Here is a 19,512-nt window from a genome sequence, read left to right as displayed (position 1 = left end):
ATGAAGGGCCTGGGGCCACTTGGGGTGGGCACACTGTGCCAGGGACACTGTGGGCTAGGGTTAGTGGAAGGGGTACAGTGGTCCAAGGGAGAGGCCAGCCATAACACCAGACTGTCCAGGAGGCCCTCATCCAAGTCATGGGTGCATACCACCAAACCCAGGACACCATGGCCCAGATCCTCGCCACCATGCAGGAGACCCAGAGGCTGCAGACTGCACACCATCAGGAGGACATATAGCAGTGGCAGACCCAAAAATCCACCATGGCCACCAAAACAGGGGTGCTGAAGGAAATCACCACCATCCAGCGTCAGTCCACCTCCCACCAACAGGCCCCTTCCAATAGCCACAACCCATCTGAGCCCTCCACATCAGTGGGAGCTTGTGGCATGCAGACCCCGCCCCAGGACTAGCAGGACACCACCACCCCTCCCCCTGTAGCTGAGGAGCCCTACGCAAGCGAGGATGTCCAACCAGACATCCATCAGGAACTGATGCCAAAACGAAGACCACCGCCAGGAAGTGACCCTCTCCGCAACATTCTCTCCTGTGTGTCACTGAGATATCCTGTTTACTGTCCACTGTCATATCTCTGTTCTCCCAAGGCCACCATAAAGGACTGCAACTAACCACTGCTGGCCTATATACTCTGATGAACCCACCCACCATGACCCCACTCTTCACCCCTTGCACTTGTACCTCCCAAATAAACACCATTGAGCACAGTTACTGTCTAAGTCTGTATTTGTCATGAGTACAAAATATACTGCCATTACAAGTGCAACAAGCAACCCATTGTGATGCCAACATATGTGAGCGTGACAGAAGGGGGAGCAACATACAGCAACGAATACAGGGGAGCAGCCAATGGCTGGAGATATTTGTCAAGGGAGGCAACAGGTGAGGCAGGGACCAGAGTGCACCACAACAATACCCTGTAAATGGAAGAAGACAGGGACACCAATCACTAAAGGAGTCACATATGCCTAATCAGCACACTGTAAGTACAGGAAGCCAAGGCTGAAATGGAAACACAAGTCTCCAACCATATGCTCATAACAAATCCACATTCCCTAAACATACCTCTCCAATGGTCCTTTCCCTACACTAAACAGATCCAGAAGTGAGGCAGTTCCCACTGGCATGCACAGTGATGTTGCACACCACGCCCAATGTCGATCCCCAGGAGAGGATTTCATACAGAGGAATCCACCTAGTACAGCACACATGGAGCACTGGATCTGCCAGTCCAGGCAACAAGGGTCATGATGGTCAAAGATGTCACTGGTGCTGCAAAACCACAGCAGGTACAGAATGGCACTGACCTGTGCACAGTAAGGAACCAACTCATGGGCACATATAACCCACCCTCCAAGCCACCCAGTCAGAGCCGTGTCAATTCCGGGAGGGTGAATGGGCAGGTTGTGAAGGGTGTTGAGAGCAGAGGGGCACACATTTGAAAGGATACATACTGATGAGGCAGGCCGGCTCCCTCTGAAATGCTGCCATCATGTGTGGGACGGTGCTGCTCCACAGAATGTATGAGCCATGCACAGAACAAGGGAACTTTGCCGTCACTTGTGTGATATATTGTTCAGCAAGACACACCACCTTTACATTGGGGGAATAGAAGTTTTTACAGTTCCGATACACTTGTTCACTTCTCCTGGGTGGCACCAGTGCAATGTGGGTGCCATCTACGGCCCCTATCACATGAGGTACATGTGCCAATTCGTAAAATGCCGCTTTTAAGGTGGCCAAATAAGCATGTTGGGGGAACCTGATGTAGCTAGGCAGATGTTTTAGCAGGGCACATAGGGGGTTATTCTAACTTTGGAGGAGTGTTAATCCGTCCCAAAAGTGACGGTAAAGTGACGGATATACCACCAGCCGTATTACGAGTTCCATAGGATATAATGGACTCGTAATACGGCTGGTGGTAAATCCGTCACTTTTCCGTCACTTTTGGGACGGATTAACACCTCCTCCAAAGTTAGAATAACCCCCATAGTATGTCCCTCAGGGCGTTGCTGAACATGGGCTATGACATCCCTGCTGCCAAGGCCACTGTAATCTGGAATGACCCCGAGGCAAGGAAGTGAAGGACCAACAACACCAGTACTGTGGGAGGGATGGCATTGGGATAACGACTGGCAGGCAACAGATCCACCTCCAACTGGCTCATCAGTTCCATGGTGGTCTGACGGTTCAGACGATAGGTCTGAATGACGTGTTGCTCTTCCAGGGTGGCAAGGTCAACTAGGGGCCTGTACATAGGAGCATTCCTCATCCTCACCCTTCCACCGTACCTGGGAATAGGTGGGAGTAGGAATCATGATGTGCACCACTGACTGTCTGGACGTAGCTGTGCTGTGCACAGGTCACAAAATTAAACCAATGACACACCTAGACTGCACTCTCAATTCTCATTATACATGTAAAATGGCAGCCGCCTGTCCTGCATGCACAGGACAGACAGAAGTTAGCCCATCACACTGGCGCACACGTCATAGCGGCAGGCAGTCGCAACCGCCGTGCAACTCCACATTGGCTAACAGTGTTGCCTATGGGAGACAGAAGCCAATGCTGATCTCCACTGGCGGTGACGGTGATGTCCACTGCGGACGTGATCGCCATTTCATATGCTCAAGCTCACTTGACTCCTGACATATGTGCACAGAAGACCTCCACTGCGTGTGCTGCTGTGTTCCGACTCTGGTTGGCAAGATGCCACGTCCTGCAGGAGAAAGGCCCCAGCCTTCACCCAGGAGGAATTGGAAAAGCTCGGAGACTGGCTCCTACCCCTGTATGGACAGGTGTATGGGGCACCAGAGCAGCAGGTGAGGGTAATGTCACTGTCCTGTCTGTGAGTGATGCGTGTGGGGGCCTTGGGACGAGGTAGTGTGACTGGAAAATGGACATGGGTGAGAAGTCAGAGGATACGTGGATTGATGTAATTTGCGTGTGGAAGTAAGATGTGTGCTGTCCACTGCTGTCCCTATGTTGCCACACTATATGATTTTGTCCTTCTGTCTGTGTCACATATGCAGGTCAGCGCCCATCAGAAGAAGGGGATATGGCGTGCAATCGCCAAGCAAGTGCGGACCCTGGGGGTCCATGCCCGGCGGAGCACCCACTGCAGAAAGGGGTGGGAGGACCTGAGACGCTGGGCCCGGAAGGCTGCGGGGCCCAGCTGGGTACGTCCTCCACACCAGGAAGGGGTGCCCGTCGGACCCTGACCCCCCACTTATGTCCTGCATTTTGGCAGTGGAATACCCTGAGGTGGATGGGCGCTTGAGGGCACCACAGCAGCCACAAGGGGGTGAGTACACACTCTCATTTGCATTATGTATTGCCTTCGTGGCTCAGGATGTGCACTACTGTACGGCTGTAGCATGGGTGCTAGGTAGATACATATCCACTATGGGTATTAGACAACCGGGAAGGATATTAATCATAGATGTGTGGCCATGCCATGCAGTCAGTGAGTTGAGGGTCACTTATGCCCAATGTGGTATCTGTGTTGTCACCCACTACCAAATGAGCTTGGCAGCTCATGGCAACACGGTCAATACAACTGGGGTGTCAGCCCATTATAATATGTTCTTGCCAACCACTGTGCCAGGGGTGAATGTAGAGTCCTCAATGTGCTGGCAGGTAGAGTATGTGTAGTGAGGTGAGGTTGGCCAAGATGTCACAGTGTATTTGAGAATGGCATAGATGGCATGCCAACTACCCATGCAGGATTCAGTTGGTTCAACAGTCCAGGAATTGTGTGTCTCAGAGGGCATGGGAAGTGGTAGGTACTGTGCAACTGTGGCGGGTATGCCTCTCATCATGTACATGATTGCATCTGTATCACCTTCAGCAGTACACATGTGCGTTGCTGTGGTTGGCCCCATGGTGTTCCATTGTTGGAGCATGTGTAAGTGAGGATATGGCATGTCATGGCATGGAATTAGAGGATGATGTAGTTACTGTTTGTGACTGTTGTATTGGCAGTGACCGATTGCACCATGTCTCTCTCTCTCTCACCCTCCCTCCCTCCCTCCTTCTCCTCCTCTGTCTGTGTGCATCAGCATCATCTGGCGAAGAAGGGGCACCCGCAAGTGAGGAAGCTGCAGCCCACAGGACCGAGGACGCTGAATCCAGTGGAGCCGAGGGGACCAGTGGGACAGACGGCAAGATGAGTGCCACAGGGGGGACAGGATCGACCACAACATCTTCAGAATCCACCTACAATGGCAGCTCCCTGGAGGTGACTGACCCATCTGGGCCCATGCCTGTATCATCCTTGTCCGCCACCCCTCTTACCAGCACCGCCCTCCCTGCAGCTCCCCAACCCAGTTGCCCATGCCCGCTCACCCAGGAGGGTGGGCATCTCCTTCTCCGCAGGCACCTCTGCACCTGCCCCAGTCAGCCCTGCTGCCCTCAATGAGGAGGCTATTGACCTCCTGAGGTCTGTCTCTGTGGGGCAGACAACCACTGTGAATGCCATCCAGGGACTGGCATCCCAGATGCAGCAGTCAAATGCCTTCCTGGAAGGCATTCACAGTGCCCTGTCTGCCCTGAAGAGATTATTCCAGGCTCTGGACTCCTCACTGATGGCAGCCAGTGTTCCTACTCCTTCCGTCCCCACTCCAACTACTTGTTCTCACTCCACATCCCTCTCCCATCACCCATCCAAGGCACACCTTCATACCACCCTGTGCATGATCTCCACGTCTCCTATGTTGTTGGACTGTTTCAATGGCAACAAAAAGAATATCTTTCAAGTTTTGTCTACATTCAGAATCTCTTAAATGTACAGACATTGGATAGCTCTCATTAGTTTTTTTTAAAAGCTCTGAGACGTTCCTTCCACCTTTCTTTAACTGGGCAGATCGTAGACCCAACACATATTCCTGGCAAACACAAGTAATAACAGAAATATAGAAACGAGTGTTACAACGTATAAACTCTGCAATGGGATATTTTATCTTCCTTTCAAGATCAACAAAATTAGTTTATTTACACAGGCAAAATCACAACAAATGACATTTTCAAATAAAAAAATAAAAAAACAGATAAAATCAAAATGGGTTCTTTGGTGGGAATCTGTTTAGAGTAACACACCGTATCACTTGCATATAAAATATCTTTCAGAGATCTGCATCTTTGAAAAGTCACCTCCGGCCGTGCATTCAAGTATTTGTATATTTCATTGTCCAATCTAAATAAATGCCAGTGTTTACTGAGAATTTTGTGAACTTGAGAGCTTTCTTGATTGTACTTGGTAATGAACCTGATATTATTGTTATTCACTTTTTTCCCAAGTTGGAATTTATTCCGACCTGCTTGTTTATCGTACAGCAAATCATTCCTTTTGATGTGTTCGACTTTAATAAATGCTTACTGACTCACAGAAGAGCTGTAACCTCTTTGAATGCAATGTGCATGAATATTAGTTACCTCTTCCTCGAAATCAGAATCTTTGCTACATATCCTGCAGTCCCTAAGTATTTACCTAAAAAGGATATTATGTATCTGGTGTGTAATGTATGCAGATGTGGAGTGCAGAATGCTGTTTACAGAGGTAGGTTTTCTAAAAATCTTACTGATTATTCTGTGATCTTCTATATAAAGAGTACAGTCGAGAAAGTGGATCATACTGTTGCTATATTCTAAGGATAACTCTAAATTACATGAGTTCTGATTCGGAATCTAAAAATCTTACTGATTATTCTGTGATCTTCTATATAAAGAGTACAGTCGAGAAAGTGGATCATACTGTTGCTATATTCTAAGGTTAACTCTAAATTACATGAGTTCTGATTCGGAATCTAAAAATCTTACTGATTATTTTGTGATCTTCTATATAAAGAGTACAGTCAAGAAAGAGGGTCATAATGTTGCTATATTCCAAGGATAACTCTATATTACATGAGTTCTGATTCAGAATAGAATGCAAATCTAATAATGTTGTTGCATCACCCTTCCATTTGATGAAATATTACCAATAAATCTTGCGCCATAATAACACATTATCCTCCAACAGATGTGATGCTACTCCACATACAATCTCATTTTCAAATTCACCCATAAACAATGACAAGTACGATAGAGCACATAGTGAACCCACCATAGTTCCTCAAATTTGATGGTACAGGGCATTTTCATTAAAAAAGAAGTTACAAAGTTAGCCAGTTCTAACAGCATTTTTCTATTTGCTCTTCTGCTATTTAAGAAATGTTTCATACTGGCTGGTCAGTTTTTGTGTGCAATACAGGTGTAATCCTTCACATCCATGGTCACCAAAAGCATATTATCTTCCCATGGGATATTATCAATTCCAGTGAGAAAGTCGGTGGTATCTTTTAAATATGAAGGTAATGCCTTAACAAAAGGTGTGATGTAGATGTCAATAAATTATGATAATCTTTCACTAAATAAGTCGCTGCTGGAGACTATGGGTCTACCTTGCAGAGCAATATGATTTTTATGAATTTTAGGTAAAAAATAAATCACAGGTTTCCTTGGATTAGGGATATTAAGGTAATTATATTCCTCATAAGAAAGTATTCCCTGATTTCACAATTTCCGTAAAGAAGTAGTTAAATCATTTTCTGCAATTTGTACTTTAGTGGGTGTTGATGTTCTGTAACAAAGATTATAAGTCAACTGTCTCTGTGCTCATTATTGTAATTACAGTAATTCTGAATGACTATGGAGCTCACTTTATTAGCTTTAAGGATTACAATCTCTTCATTTTTTTTATTGTAACGTTAAAAGGGCTTGCCATTCTTTTTGACTCAAACTATGTTCTTTACAATTGAACTTTAAGTTGGTAATGTCATTTAACATGCACCTGTCAAAAACATCAATATTGTCTTCATTACTGAACTTAGGGAAAAAATGCCTTTGGTTTAATTACCACTATCTTTTTGATGAGTTACTAGATAGTCATTTGACCGCTGCATGTGTGCAAAAACTGTAACAAAGCTGCTCGAAACTCACACTCTAGTTTGATTATTAAATTGTGGCAATGAGAACAGTTAGTCTCAAAGTTGCATCAGGTTCAGTTGGATTATTAACACTAAAATGCATGTTTTGAACATGGCATTGGCACTCAGTTTAAAATGTAGTTTTCTCAGTAAAATGCATGCCTAAATAATTGGGTTTTTAAAAAGAATCTTTTTTTATTTCATTGAGCTTTACAATGTATATTATAGTAAGAGTCAGGGCAAACAAGGAACTAGAAGTAGGTGCGCTAGAGGTTTTCTCTTGTCAAGCACATACAGGTCAATGAAATAACATAGGTCTCAGGAAAGAGTTAATTGAGAGGCATCAGAGATCCCATACAGCAGTACCTAAAGCAAACAAGGAAAATATCCCAGGTTGCCCCCTGGTTGTATGATAAAAGAGCCTTCATGGAATGCAGAGGGCTTCTCAAATCCATGGGTCTCTGTGCCACTGCATGAGCTGCACTAATAAAAGCTACACCCCTGACAGACCAACAATCTGGTTCCAAGGCAAGTCATGCATACAGAACCCGTTAACCAGACTATGGAGTCACGGTCTCTTCAGCAGTTCTCAGGCAAGAGGCTGCAAGTGCTTCGGCAAATGACAAGAACAATGAAGAAAGGGACAAACCTAGATGGTGGTCTACTGAACATCATCCTCACCGAGGAGGCACCCACCCTCAACACCATATTCAGCAATGAAGGGAGCCTGTCCAATCCAGTCTCTTTCTACACACTCATCTAAACAGCTCGGGTCCAGCCTAAGTGCTTCCCTTTAAAATGTCCTCTACTGGTTTAGCAATCTGGGCTCCAGTGAGTAGCAGGACTGCTGGGATATTTGTTACACCCTGGATACCTGCCCCTGTGAGGTGCGGCCTATTTAGGCAGGCATCTATTTCCCTATAGACTACTTCTCTGATGGAGTTGAAACCATGCCCAATTAGGGTACAGTCAGAACTATAGAAGGAGAAAGCTACTGGTACTAGAGGAACTGTAGTATTGCCTAGAACAAAAGGAGGCATAAATTTGCTATATGTTCCTGGTCGTAGGATCCATGTTCCATGACAGAATACTTCATAAAATGCCTCGAACGCGAGCATCAACTATGCATTCATTTCTATCTACTCTGGGACTTATCCTTATTCGGTATGGCACAAAGGTGGTGATCTTGAGCCCGCCATGACCCCACTCTTTACCCCTTGCACTTGTACAATATGCCCCAAAATTAACTTAGCCAGCCTGAACTACTCCCTAATGTCCAAAGCAGGGAGGGATAAAGAAGTCATCAGGGCCTGCATATGGTGATGTCACCTACAGTGTGCATTGACAGCTGCAACTGGAACCCCAAGATGAATTCTGAACAAGGATCTGGATTCCCTGACACAGCATGGCTACATTATTTCAGGACTGAACACCAGTGCGTGATTCTCCAAAAGGAAATGATATGTCCAAAATCTGATAAGATGGGGAGGGTTTCTAGCAGATTTGTGAGTTTTCTTAAGTGAAGGGGCACCCCAGAGATTGGGGGGGGGTAGGAGGAGTTTTATGTCATGGTTCATATTTCAAATTCTCTTCCCTGAAGTCTGGGCACCTAAAACCAGAGAACCATAAAAAACCCATTTGGGAAATCTTCCACCACCTGTGTTCAGTTCTGGGAGGTCTGATATCCTTCGGTTTTTGGCAGAATCACCTTACTGTCATGGGATGCTTTGCAGGGCCAAAGGATAAGACTCAGACAATAGTTCAGAGTAGAGTCCAGTGAAAGGGTGATGGGACTTTCAGTATTTTAATTGCAGGGTCAAATGCAATTTTATGCCCAGGTACCACTTACATATTTAAATGACATGCTGAATAACAAGTCAGTCTACTGAATCTTATGATCAGGCCAATGGAAACATATGGGCCATTCTGTTGACCTGCTATTCGGATCTTAGATTTCATCAATCAATACCTAAATTTGCCAAGCAAAAAGTAGTGTACCTGGATTTAAAACATACTGTATTTATTATTAAGGTAGGTATTTAGTACTGGTACACCCAGTTTACCATCCATTGCACTTGGGTTAGTCCTTCTGACCAGGAGGAGGCAACAATTTAACGTTTTCCAGAGAATTGGTCCCTTAAAAAGAAAAAAAATGAAACCTGGGCGTATGTACATTTCAGTCTCCATATGCTGCATTTAGTCTTTGCCTTTTATTGTGTCTGCTGGCTTCAGGATCCCCAATTTTCGCTGCAGCAAGGGAGCCGGATGCTTTAACATGGCTTCCCACCTTGAATATTTAGCTAGTATTTTTTGTGTTTATTGTTGTTTCAGCATTTCTTTTTAAGCCCTCTGCCAATTTACTCAACAGGACTTTCTCTTATGCCACTGGCCATGAGTTACAAATAATGTGATTACTGTGACTCGTATATGCCTGAAGCTGACCCTCAAGAATACTGGCCATCAAGAACATCCCTTTGTGTCCCCTTCAAGCTTCAAACTCCAAGGGTGAACATGCTGAAGACTTCCAATGGCAGGATGCACACAGATCCTATATGCAATGCTACTTATAGGTCAACAGGATATTGTAGATATGTTTAGGACAACAAGATATTATATATATTGTAGTGTGATAGATTATACATTTGTGAGTTTAGAAGATTGGTACTTGATTAACAATGAGGTATTAAGACTTATGGCAAGTGAACACATTTATCCTTTAAGTACCTTCTGTTGGCACCTAAGGCATTACAGCAGTGTCTGACCCCATCAAGGATGCTGCACGGACAGTAATTTGTTCAACATCAAATTCCTAATATTTGATGACATAGTGGACAAGATGTATTATTGTATTACATGCCAACTCAGGTTTTCTTACATATCTCCTATTTATGTTAAGATGAATGTCTATTAAGTGCCATCATGGTGAAACCTAAAATCTCTCACACAAAATGTTGACTTAGCAACCGTGCTCCTGGTAAAGGCACAATAATACAAAATATTTTCCTTTTTTCTGTTTGCAAGTCTTCTTATTAGATTATCATTAATACTAAGCATTACAGAAGTGTTAACTACAGAACATAAGCAACACTAGTAAGAAAGACCAATGATATACAAGCATAATTCATCACACTGTGCATAACTGTCTCCTCACTCCTACCCTAGCACAGTAAAAAACAAGATAGCATCCTGAACCCAACAAGTTAATCAGTTCAAAACTTCGAAAAATCAAACACTTAATTTAAATGGAATACAAAATGTTTTAATTGTATGCAAAGACCCTGCATGAACAAGGTATTTCAGTGACCATACTACCCAGCTGTCTTCTGTACCCAGTAAGACCTTTAATGATCTTTCCAAAGAGATAAAGAGTTTTTTTTTTTACTAACCTTTGCAACTGTAACTGCATGCTGGGGATAATAGAGGGAGGCCGCTAGTCCTGTGAAAGTCAGCGGGTACACAATTCTTTTCACTTTAGAACCTATTGGAAGAAGAAGAAAGAGTGAATAAGGTTTACTCCTATGCAAACTGAATTGCTGAACATCAATTAGACATTTATTTTATGTGTTTTAGTTCTTTTTTCTAATTATTACATAAGTCTTACAACACTTACTCTTTCTATATTGACAAAGACATTAATATACTTCAGAAATCTAGCAGTTTGCCACTTCCTGCTTCCCCACCAAGATAGAGAACCAACTAATTGGAACCCATGTATTTCAGCTCCCTACAAAATCACAGATAATATATGTTAGAGACAGGCAAACCCTCCCAATGAGATGATTAGAATGTAAGGAATAATTATAAGAAGCCAAATTCGGGTGACCTACCACTCGTCGGCCACTTTGTGATTCCGTACTAGAGTGCCCAGATTGTTCTTTACCAAGACTAAAATAGTTTTCCAACACCAGTTTGCAGTGGGTTGCTTTTTAAACTCTTCATATTTTGACTTCCATCGCTTACTTTTTTAGACTCCGGTTAATATTTTATGAGGGCATATCACAAAATTAGAGTGTTCAGAAGTGGGATAAGTTGTGTGAAAAGAGCATGTTTAAATCCCTTGTTCTCTCAGGCCTTACATTCATATAAAAGATCAGGAAGTGAACGCTACTGATAGCAAGAAAAACAAGCATTGGAAGAGTCAACAGGTCTCGCCTTTAATACTGGGTCCACTGTTTTTTCTCCCTGCCAGATGGCTGATGAGCGTGTACACATCCCAATGCACAGGAACCATGTTAAAGAGTGTCTTTACCGAATAGCTTGGCAAATACTTTTTTTGCTGGCAGATATAACCTATTTAATTCCTATAGAAACGAATGTGAGGTATTTTCAACAGAGAACATTAAGGGGCATGGCTAATACACCAGCAAGATGGCTACCTCAATCGGCCTCTCACTGAATCATAGAAGAGCATAATTAACCACCATTGAAATGTCGTCTGACAAGTAGTGCTTTCCAACAGTGAGCTCAATGCATAACAAGCTCAGTGGACACAGGAAAGATCACAGCTGCAAAGACTTGTAAGGAGCTTGTCAGAACCTTGTTCAGAAGGCCAGCGGGCATGCATGAGTTACTGGTCCCAACCGTTGTGGTTGAGGCCTTTTACTCCAGATGTCCCACGGCCTGCCCTACTATGGATCCCACTCACTTGGGCCTGGCACTCCCTTCTGCACCTGACTCTCAGTTGGGTAGCATAGGACAAGCAGTCAAGGCTCCTTTGGGGAGGGGGAGGGAGTGCAGATACAGATGAGTGAACATGACTCATAACTCAACATGCAAGCAGTGCAAACAATAAATCAATGTCCAGTCAAATACTTGTTTTTACATAAAAAGAAGTATTTAAATTCTAACTCTACACATGCAAGGATAACAACATTTAAACGCAATAACACAATCTCCCTTGAGGTCAGATCTCTAGTAGTTGTCAGGTAGCTCCCTACCCTCCCACCTCTAGTGCAACGGCTTCCATGTTACTCCCCACTCAGACTCTTTTCATAAGTTCAGTCACTAGAGTCTCGAGGGCTGCAGCACTAATGGTGGTTTGTCTTCGGGCCCAGATTTTGGCTTATCCGCTCCAGCGGTATGGAACCATTCAGCAATACAGTGCAGTCCTGCCCCAGATTGGCAAAGTATGGCTAAGTGAACTCACATGTGGCAGCACCTGGCTGGCCCAGACTCTCCCTCGAGCCACACTACCGGCTGGTTCTGATGATCAGGGTTGCTCTTACTGTGGCGACCATGTAGTAAGTACTTTTCCCTCCGGAGGGATGGGCAGTGGTCTCCTTTCTCTGACGGGGCTTCAACAGTGTCCTGTTGATCCCCTGGCCTTCTTCGGTAGAGTCCAACAGACCTTGGCCTCAGTATCTCTAGAGGCTCCTGTTGGCATATAGGGTCACTACCACAGCACTCAAGTCCCATCGCCCTGACATGAGTTTGACTTCCACAGCAGCCCCCCGGGGCATACAGGGTCACCAAAATAGTCTGGCACAAGGGCGAATGTTACAGGAGCAGGTCTCTCCCACCTCCTTCCTTGGCTCAGTCTATGCCTACCCGAACTGACATACAGGGTCGTTTAATCAGTCTAGCACACGGGCTAGGGCTCGATTGGTGTGGGAGAGGATTTCTCACACCTCAAACTGGAAGCCCTCATGTCAGGACTCCCCTCTATATAATGCTTCCTCCTCTACCTCACGATTTTGGAGAGGAAGCAGGCACTAGTGCTCCAGGCTCAAGGGCAGGTGGTCTTGGTTTCCCTGGTTGATGTCCCCTCACTCAGCAGGAAGACTAACAGGCTTGATCCCCTAGTCCTGGTCACAGGCAGCAGTCTTGCAGAGCTTCCCTTCTTCATACAGCCCGTCTTGGCTTCTCAGCAGATGACAACGTTTTGGGGTCTCAGACTCCCCTACTCATAGTCCTTTTCCAGACACAAATTATGATTTAGTGTCTGGGGCTTTGAAGTTTTATGCTGTGGTTCTCCTTCTTTGAAATTGGCATCTTTCCCCTTCTTCCTCCTGAAGGATATCCATCACAGGAAGCAGGACTCCAAAGCTGATCAACCCACAACAAGATTCTTGGGAGTGACCAGAGTTCACACCTGCATGTAAGCCACAATGACATGTGCATCAAAAGGTTAATCCTGGGCCCTCAACCCTACACTTTATGATTCCCTTATCAGCAACATCTCTCTCTTCCCAAGATATGCCCAAGCCTCTTCCTTGTGATCTGTCACTGAATCAAAGAGCCCTTTAAAATGCAGGGAGAGAGCCTGGCTAGCTCATCCTCCAGTGCATGTCCCGCCCAGCTTACAGGAATGCAGCAACACATAAATCTGTCTGGGGTGGGATTCCCCTTCTCGTTATGTTTTCACCAGGCAGTCCTGGGCTTCCCAAATATGAAAAAAAGGTCCTCTTTGTAATGTACCAGTGCAGAACGTTTGCACTCACTGCGCATCCACAGCACACTTACTACCCAGCACTGTTATCCTCCAGTATTATGCCATCACCAGCATACTCATATGCAGCACAAGCAGTTTGTGCACACTGTTCAGCAGCGCCGTCTCTTTGTACTGCACCAGTGTGTTATTTTAAAAACACACTGCCAGCACACACACATTTACCACGTGCAAACTGTACCACGCTTAACCCTTTGTGTACTGTATTTCTTGCGAGCACACATGCACTCAGTACGTTTCCACCACAAACGAATTTCCACATCAACCTAATGTAGGCCAAAGATAAGTTAAGCATGCAGCAACGGAAATTATAAGAAAGTGAGTAAGCCTTTTGGGCTTCACTCCAGTGACACAGGGTAAAACAGACTTGTTCACTATTAATGATCCAGGGCTGGCTTTAGCGCTTATGGTACCTGGTGCAACAGTCTTTTTTGGCACCCTCCCATGACCACCTTCTCCACAAATTACCTCACTACCACTCCCTTTCAGTGCCCTTCATCTCTCTATATTCCCTCTCTGACTTATGTCTCTTTATTTAAGCGTTACTCATAGTTAACTTACACTCAGTTTTGTGATCTGCATGGCACATGTTCTTTGCACCATGCACATTATCCCTCTGTGCTACTTTATGATGAGTCAAAACTGCCACTAAACAAAATTCTGATCTCTCACAAGCATTAACATTAAATACCAGAGTTATTTTGACATTTTAATTGTTGCCTCTTACTGCTGGATGCACATGGAAGTTCTCTGGGCTTTGAACCCATAGCGGTATTTTTAAACACCGACTCCCTCTACAAATTCAGCACTAGGCGCAGCTACACTGGTCACACTGCCCTAAGGCCAGCCATGTACTGATCACTACACGGTATACTACCACCATTGCATGTGTGCTGCTTAACTCCAGGTGAAGGCAGTAGCTTTCCACCACTATGAAGGCAGCCCTTTGAACGCCCCTCCCGGTCTAACAAGACTGCAGTCTGTGAGATAGCCCTATGTCATGGCATGGCACACACGCATGATCCATGTTCGCCTGTGACAAAAATCTGCATTAGGGATCCAGGCAACAATACAGTTGGACATTCAGGGCAGGGTTACACGTTTCTTACCATGCAGAGGACTCTTCTGTCCCAACAGAGCTCCAATTACAGTGGCCTCCAACAGTGAACAAACACACAAGCTCCGACTACCAGAACAACCATGACACCAATGCCTGTAATGGATACGAGTGCTCAAGGGAACCTACCCTTAAATCATGATCACAGGAGACAGAGGCGAATGGAACGGTAAGAATCTTAGCAGCAAACGTGAGTGCCGGTTAGGAGGCCAGCATCGGGGGAACCAGTAGGTGAATCAGCAGGCATTTCCTCTAGACAAATGTGTGACTACAGACGGGTGCCCCCCTGATGTGATTGGCAAGACTTTGATTCCACCCATAAATTAGGGTGCTGATCAAATGAAACATGTTAGCATAAGAAAAGGGTTAGATGAGTCATTAAAACTCATCACAGGCCCAACATACTTCTTTTTAATCATACCAAAGGTACCCCATAATGCATTTAAATCCTCAGGTTTACTTTCAGTATTTTTAACATTTATCTAGAACACTGCAATTAGTCCAGCAAGCATAAGAACTCCCAGCAATGGCTGAATCCACACCAAGGTGGTATTTACCTACCAAAGTGTGGGGAACAGCAAATGATAAAGCATGCCACAATAAGTTGTGGGTGAGGTGTCTACCTCAAAATCCTCTGGGTTCCTGTAAGGTTATTCGGTTAGCACCGCATATAATCTAGGCATCTTTAGTGAGTTATTGTGTTGGTTTGGAGGTTTTGTCTAGGTGTTTGATTTTTTTTCTCTCTCCCCAATGTGATTTGGTGTGTGTCAAGAGTCATAGTGAGCTCACCAGTATCCTTACACATGCTAAACTAAAATCCACTTTGAAGCAGGTACTACACATAATAACAAACTCAAAGATAGAAGTCTGGTAGGACAAAAGCAGGGTCCTCCAGCAAATAGACAGGGTATACAGAAATGTTTTGCCACTCTGCTCTCTCCCTTTTGAGTGCACCCCAAGTGCTACATGTAGGTCAACAGACAGGCTGAGCAGGATTTGACATAGCGTTGCACCAGGATGCTCACAACCCCAATCTGAATATTTTATGGATTTCAGAGGAGTCATCTCTGCCCTTTCAGGTCAGCCTAGTGTGTGATCCTGGGAGTCATTTCCCTCCTCCTTCACACCTCATTAAGGCTAATTTCAGCCTGGGAGAAGCTGCAGAGCTAATGCAAATTAGCATTCAAGAACTTCAGGCAGTGAAAAGATGACTTTTTAAGAGGTATAAAAGGTGATTTTTAAAAAGGTATTTTCCCATAATAATTATTAAAAATGACTATCAAACAAAAGCTGCTTCATTATCCTTCTAATCTGTCGCATTCCTGACATACAGTATTAGCATTTTAATCTGTACTCTGGTTTTCTATATAGCACAGCTAGGCCTGCCACAGTGAAAAAATCTTCTGAACATTGTCACTGTAGAGAAATAGTGACATTACTTTTCTACATGTCCCACTTTTAAATACTATTCATCCTACCTTGTGGGTTACAAGGCCTACTTAGGGAAACTTACTAATATTTAAAAGGTAGGCATTTACCCATCTAAAAGGGTGAGTTCAAGAGGTTGCACTGCAGGTTTTATACTGCAGAAATCAGACTACAATGGTAGACCTGAAGCCATGTTTTCTTTGATTACTACTACTGGATGGCACAATAAGTGCTGCAGTCTATAGGTGACATCTAACGTTTCATGCCATGGGTGTATTTCTGGACCATGAATAAGTTAAATAAGTCATTCAGGGATTAGAGAATCTCTCCATGTTTTAGGAGTCAGAGCACATACATTTAGCATTGAACAGTCGTGCCCAAGTGTTTAAAGTTCAACAACCCAGCAAGACAAAAAAGCTAGATTTCCTATGCATGTAAAATACAATTCAATCCGATATGAACAGCTAAGATCAAAACTTTCCTCTAAAATCGGAATGTACCCTAATAGCTTGTGCTGTCAACAAGACGTTCATCAGGTTTTCCACACACATCAAATATTACATACTATTACAGAACAGTGACATTATTCCAAATGCAGGAGATAAGACAAAGTGGCTATATTTGGGTGATCTTAACTATGAGAAGGAATGTATGTTTACATCCACATGAGTTACAACATGTTTATATTAGACTGAATTTACTATCTCTTCAATAATAACCTGGAAACACACTGTTCAGTCCTTTGTTGGTCACCTTACTGGTCAGTTAAATCAAGAGTTATATCATTGATGTTATTTTACCACTGGATATAGAGTAAGTTAGAACACCATCCTTTACCCAAGTACGCTCTGTAAGAGAGTACAGGGAAGGATATATTGGGAGGGCCAGCATGCTGAATTATGTTGACCCTGCAAAGACATAGAATTTGGATAACAATCAGGTGTCCAGCTACTTTTATCACGTCTTCCTATAGCACTAATCCTATTTCTCTCCACATGAGATCGCTAATATACCTGCATTCTACGAGAGCTATGGTCGAACCACAATTTTCGACTCACTTAGGGAAGCTGTCTATTATACGATTACTCTGTATACACAGATTAAAGATCATATGGGTCACTTTAATGTCCACACTACAAACTAAAACATAAGAGCATCATTTCTTAGGTAACACTAGAACATCACATCTTGTGTACTAAATCCAATACCACATACGAGCAACCACTAGTACTGCAACCCACGCCCATTGACAATAATGGAGGTGAGCAAACAAAATAAAACCCCTTAGGAAATAATGTTAAACTAAACTAAATTATTTAAAATAGTTAAGAATATAAATAAATTAAACTGATTTTTAAATAAATGTAAAAACAGTACACATTTATAATCGAATTAAAAAAATAATACCAAAGTTAAAGTAACCATACTTTTTATTGAAATATAACCATTAATTACAATGAATTCACTTTGAATAATTATTAAGGCAAATTAAACATGTTTTTCCTTAGGTGGGGATTTATAATTCCTTATGTTTCCCTATAGGGTTTTATTTTATTTCCCTACCTCCATTATTGTCTACGTGAGGATGTTGCAGTACCAGTATGGTCCATGTGTGGGGCTGGGCTTGCTACTTTTTTGTTTTAAGCAGCAACTTACACTTGGATTTAGTGAATAAGCAAAATCTAGTAAACTTAACCCAAAAATTGTAAATTACTCAAAAGATTAAGTTTCCTTCATGAACCATGTTCTGTATAATATCTCTAGTATAAAGGCGTGATCATATCTTAAGAGTGACTTCCCTGAAAAATTTAAAGATTTTAACCACCGTTTCAAAAGGAAAATAAAAGTGAGTAGGAGGCCTTCAGTCCCCAACACATAAATAGTACAAGCATTGGGAAAGCCGAAAGGTCTTGATTACCGGAGCTAATGGACTTCCTAGCCACATCATGCCGCTTTTTCTTTATTACCTTTAGCCATGTTGCACAACAGCTGTGCTGCTGTACAGCATGGCTACAAAACACTGACATAGCCAATAGCTCTGGTAGGTGAGACCTATTGGCTTTATCAATGCTTGAAGTTTCTTGTTTTCACCATTTCACACGCTGCCTTGCATATCCATAGAATTCGGCTCCCTCAAAGTTAAGAACACAGTTGATTAAAATGTGCATCTTTTTTCCATAGGAGTGTGTGAGCCACAGATACAAAAAGGCGAGCAGCAGAACCGTTCCTAGGGAGTCGCTTTGTATCAACAGCAGCAACTACAGAAAACTCTGTTACTTTAATTGCATGTTGAAAATCTTTCCAAGATACTGAATACAGCAGCATTGAAATAATGTGTTTTCAGTGTGGCTGTTAGTAATAGGCGGAAACTCCACACACTAGCAAGCGCTGGGAGTAGCTTTAATATGCAGACCCAATCAAGAAAAAATGCCCAAAGTAAATGCACAGTATTGCAGGGGCTGGAAATCAAATGACAGTTTCCAATCATTACCTGTTTGGCTATATCGCTGGCTTTTTTTCTGGGACCTTTTACGGCTGGTGAGGGGGCGTGGGAGACAACACAGAGGTCGGGTGGGGAAAAAAAGAGCTATGATGCGGCCAGCAGTGTCCGTGTCATAATGCTATTTTTTTTGCTATGACAGCTGAGACAGAGGCAAGAAACAACGAATGCAGAAAGGGTGGAGCGGGAAGTCACATGGAGGAGGATGGGGGAATAAGTGCTATGACGTAGCCAGAGAAGTCTGCATCATAGCACTTTGTTTTTTTAATGGCAGGGAGGCAGGCGGGCATGGGTTTTAAGCAACCAAGGAGGAAGGGTAGTTAGGGGTTTTAAGCAACAATGGAGGGTGGGAGTGCGGGTGGGTAGGGGATTTAATCAATAATAGACTGAGGGTGTTACGGTGGGTAGGGTTTTAAGCAAAAACGGATTAGGTGGGTTTATTTAACAATAGATGGGGTATTAAGAAACAATGGAAGGACGAATGGGTGGGAGCATGAGCACAGTGGAGGGGGAAGAAGTACACAAAGGAGCTTGGTGAAAAAAGGCACACTCTTGTAGAGTGCTTAAACTCAACGAAAAAAGTAGTGCCTACTAAATTGAACAGTGGAAGGACACAAGTATTGTGTCCATGTTCTAGAGGAGCGACAGATACATAAAGAGGAAAAAAGTATACAGCCACTGACCAATAAGAAGCAAGCAAATAAGATTGACAATGAAGTTAACCAACTGTAAGCAATGGGTGGTCTCTAAGCCCACTGACAGAAAAAAAACCTAAAAGCATTGTCTAGGCAAGACCTCAAAATGGTGTCAAAATTCTCATCTAAAAAAAGTCAAAAATAATTTTTTCTCAAGTATGTGACAACAACCAAGGGAGGTGGTTAATCAAAAAAGCAAAAAGGCAACACTGAGTTGTACGTGATTATCATTTATGCTCCAAACAGGAATTCCCTAGAATTGTTGACCTCTCTTAATAAAGGTATTACAGATCTACCTCATTACACAAGGGTGATTTCAGCAAATGATTTTAATCATTTAA

At 43.6% G+C, this 19,512-nt stretch overlaps 1 protein-coding gene across 2 annotated transcripts in view; it reads right to left on the bottom strand.

The window, feature by feature from the left end:
- APOO (apolipoprotein O) overlaps window positions 1-19,512 on the bottom strand; it is a 769,977-nt gene that overhangs the window by 380,723 nt on the left and 369,742 nt on the right. For both annotated transcript variants that reach the window (XM_069204825.1, XM_069204824.1), the window contains one exon: window positions 10,370-10,461. In XM_069204825.1, coding sequence (XP_069060926.1) covers window positions 10,370-10,461 — 92 coding nt within the window. The remainder of the gene's footprint in view (window positions 1-10,369; window positions 10,462-19,512) is intronic.

Source organism: Pleurodeles waltl, chromosome 8, assembly GCF_031143425.1.
Source record: "Pleurodeles waltl isolate 20211129_DDA chromosome 8, aPleWal1.hap1.20221129, whole genome shotgun sequence".
NCBI lineage: Eukaryota > Metazoa > Chordata > Amphibia > Caudata > Salamandridae > Pleurodeles > Pleurodeles waltl.
This window is presented reverse-complemented; position numbering and strand designations above follow the sequence as displayed.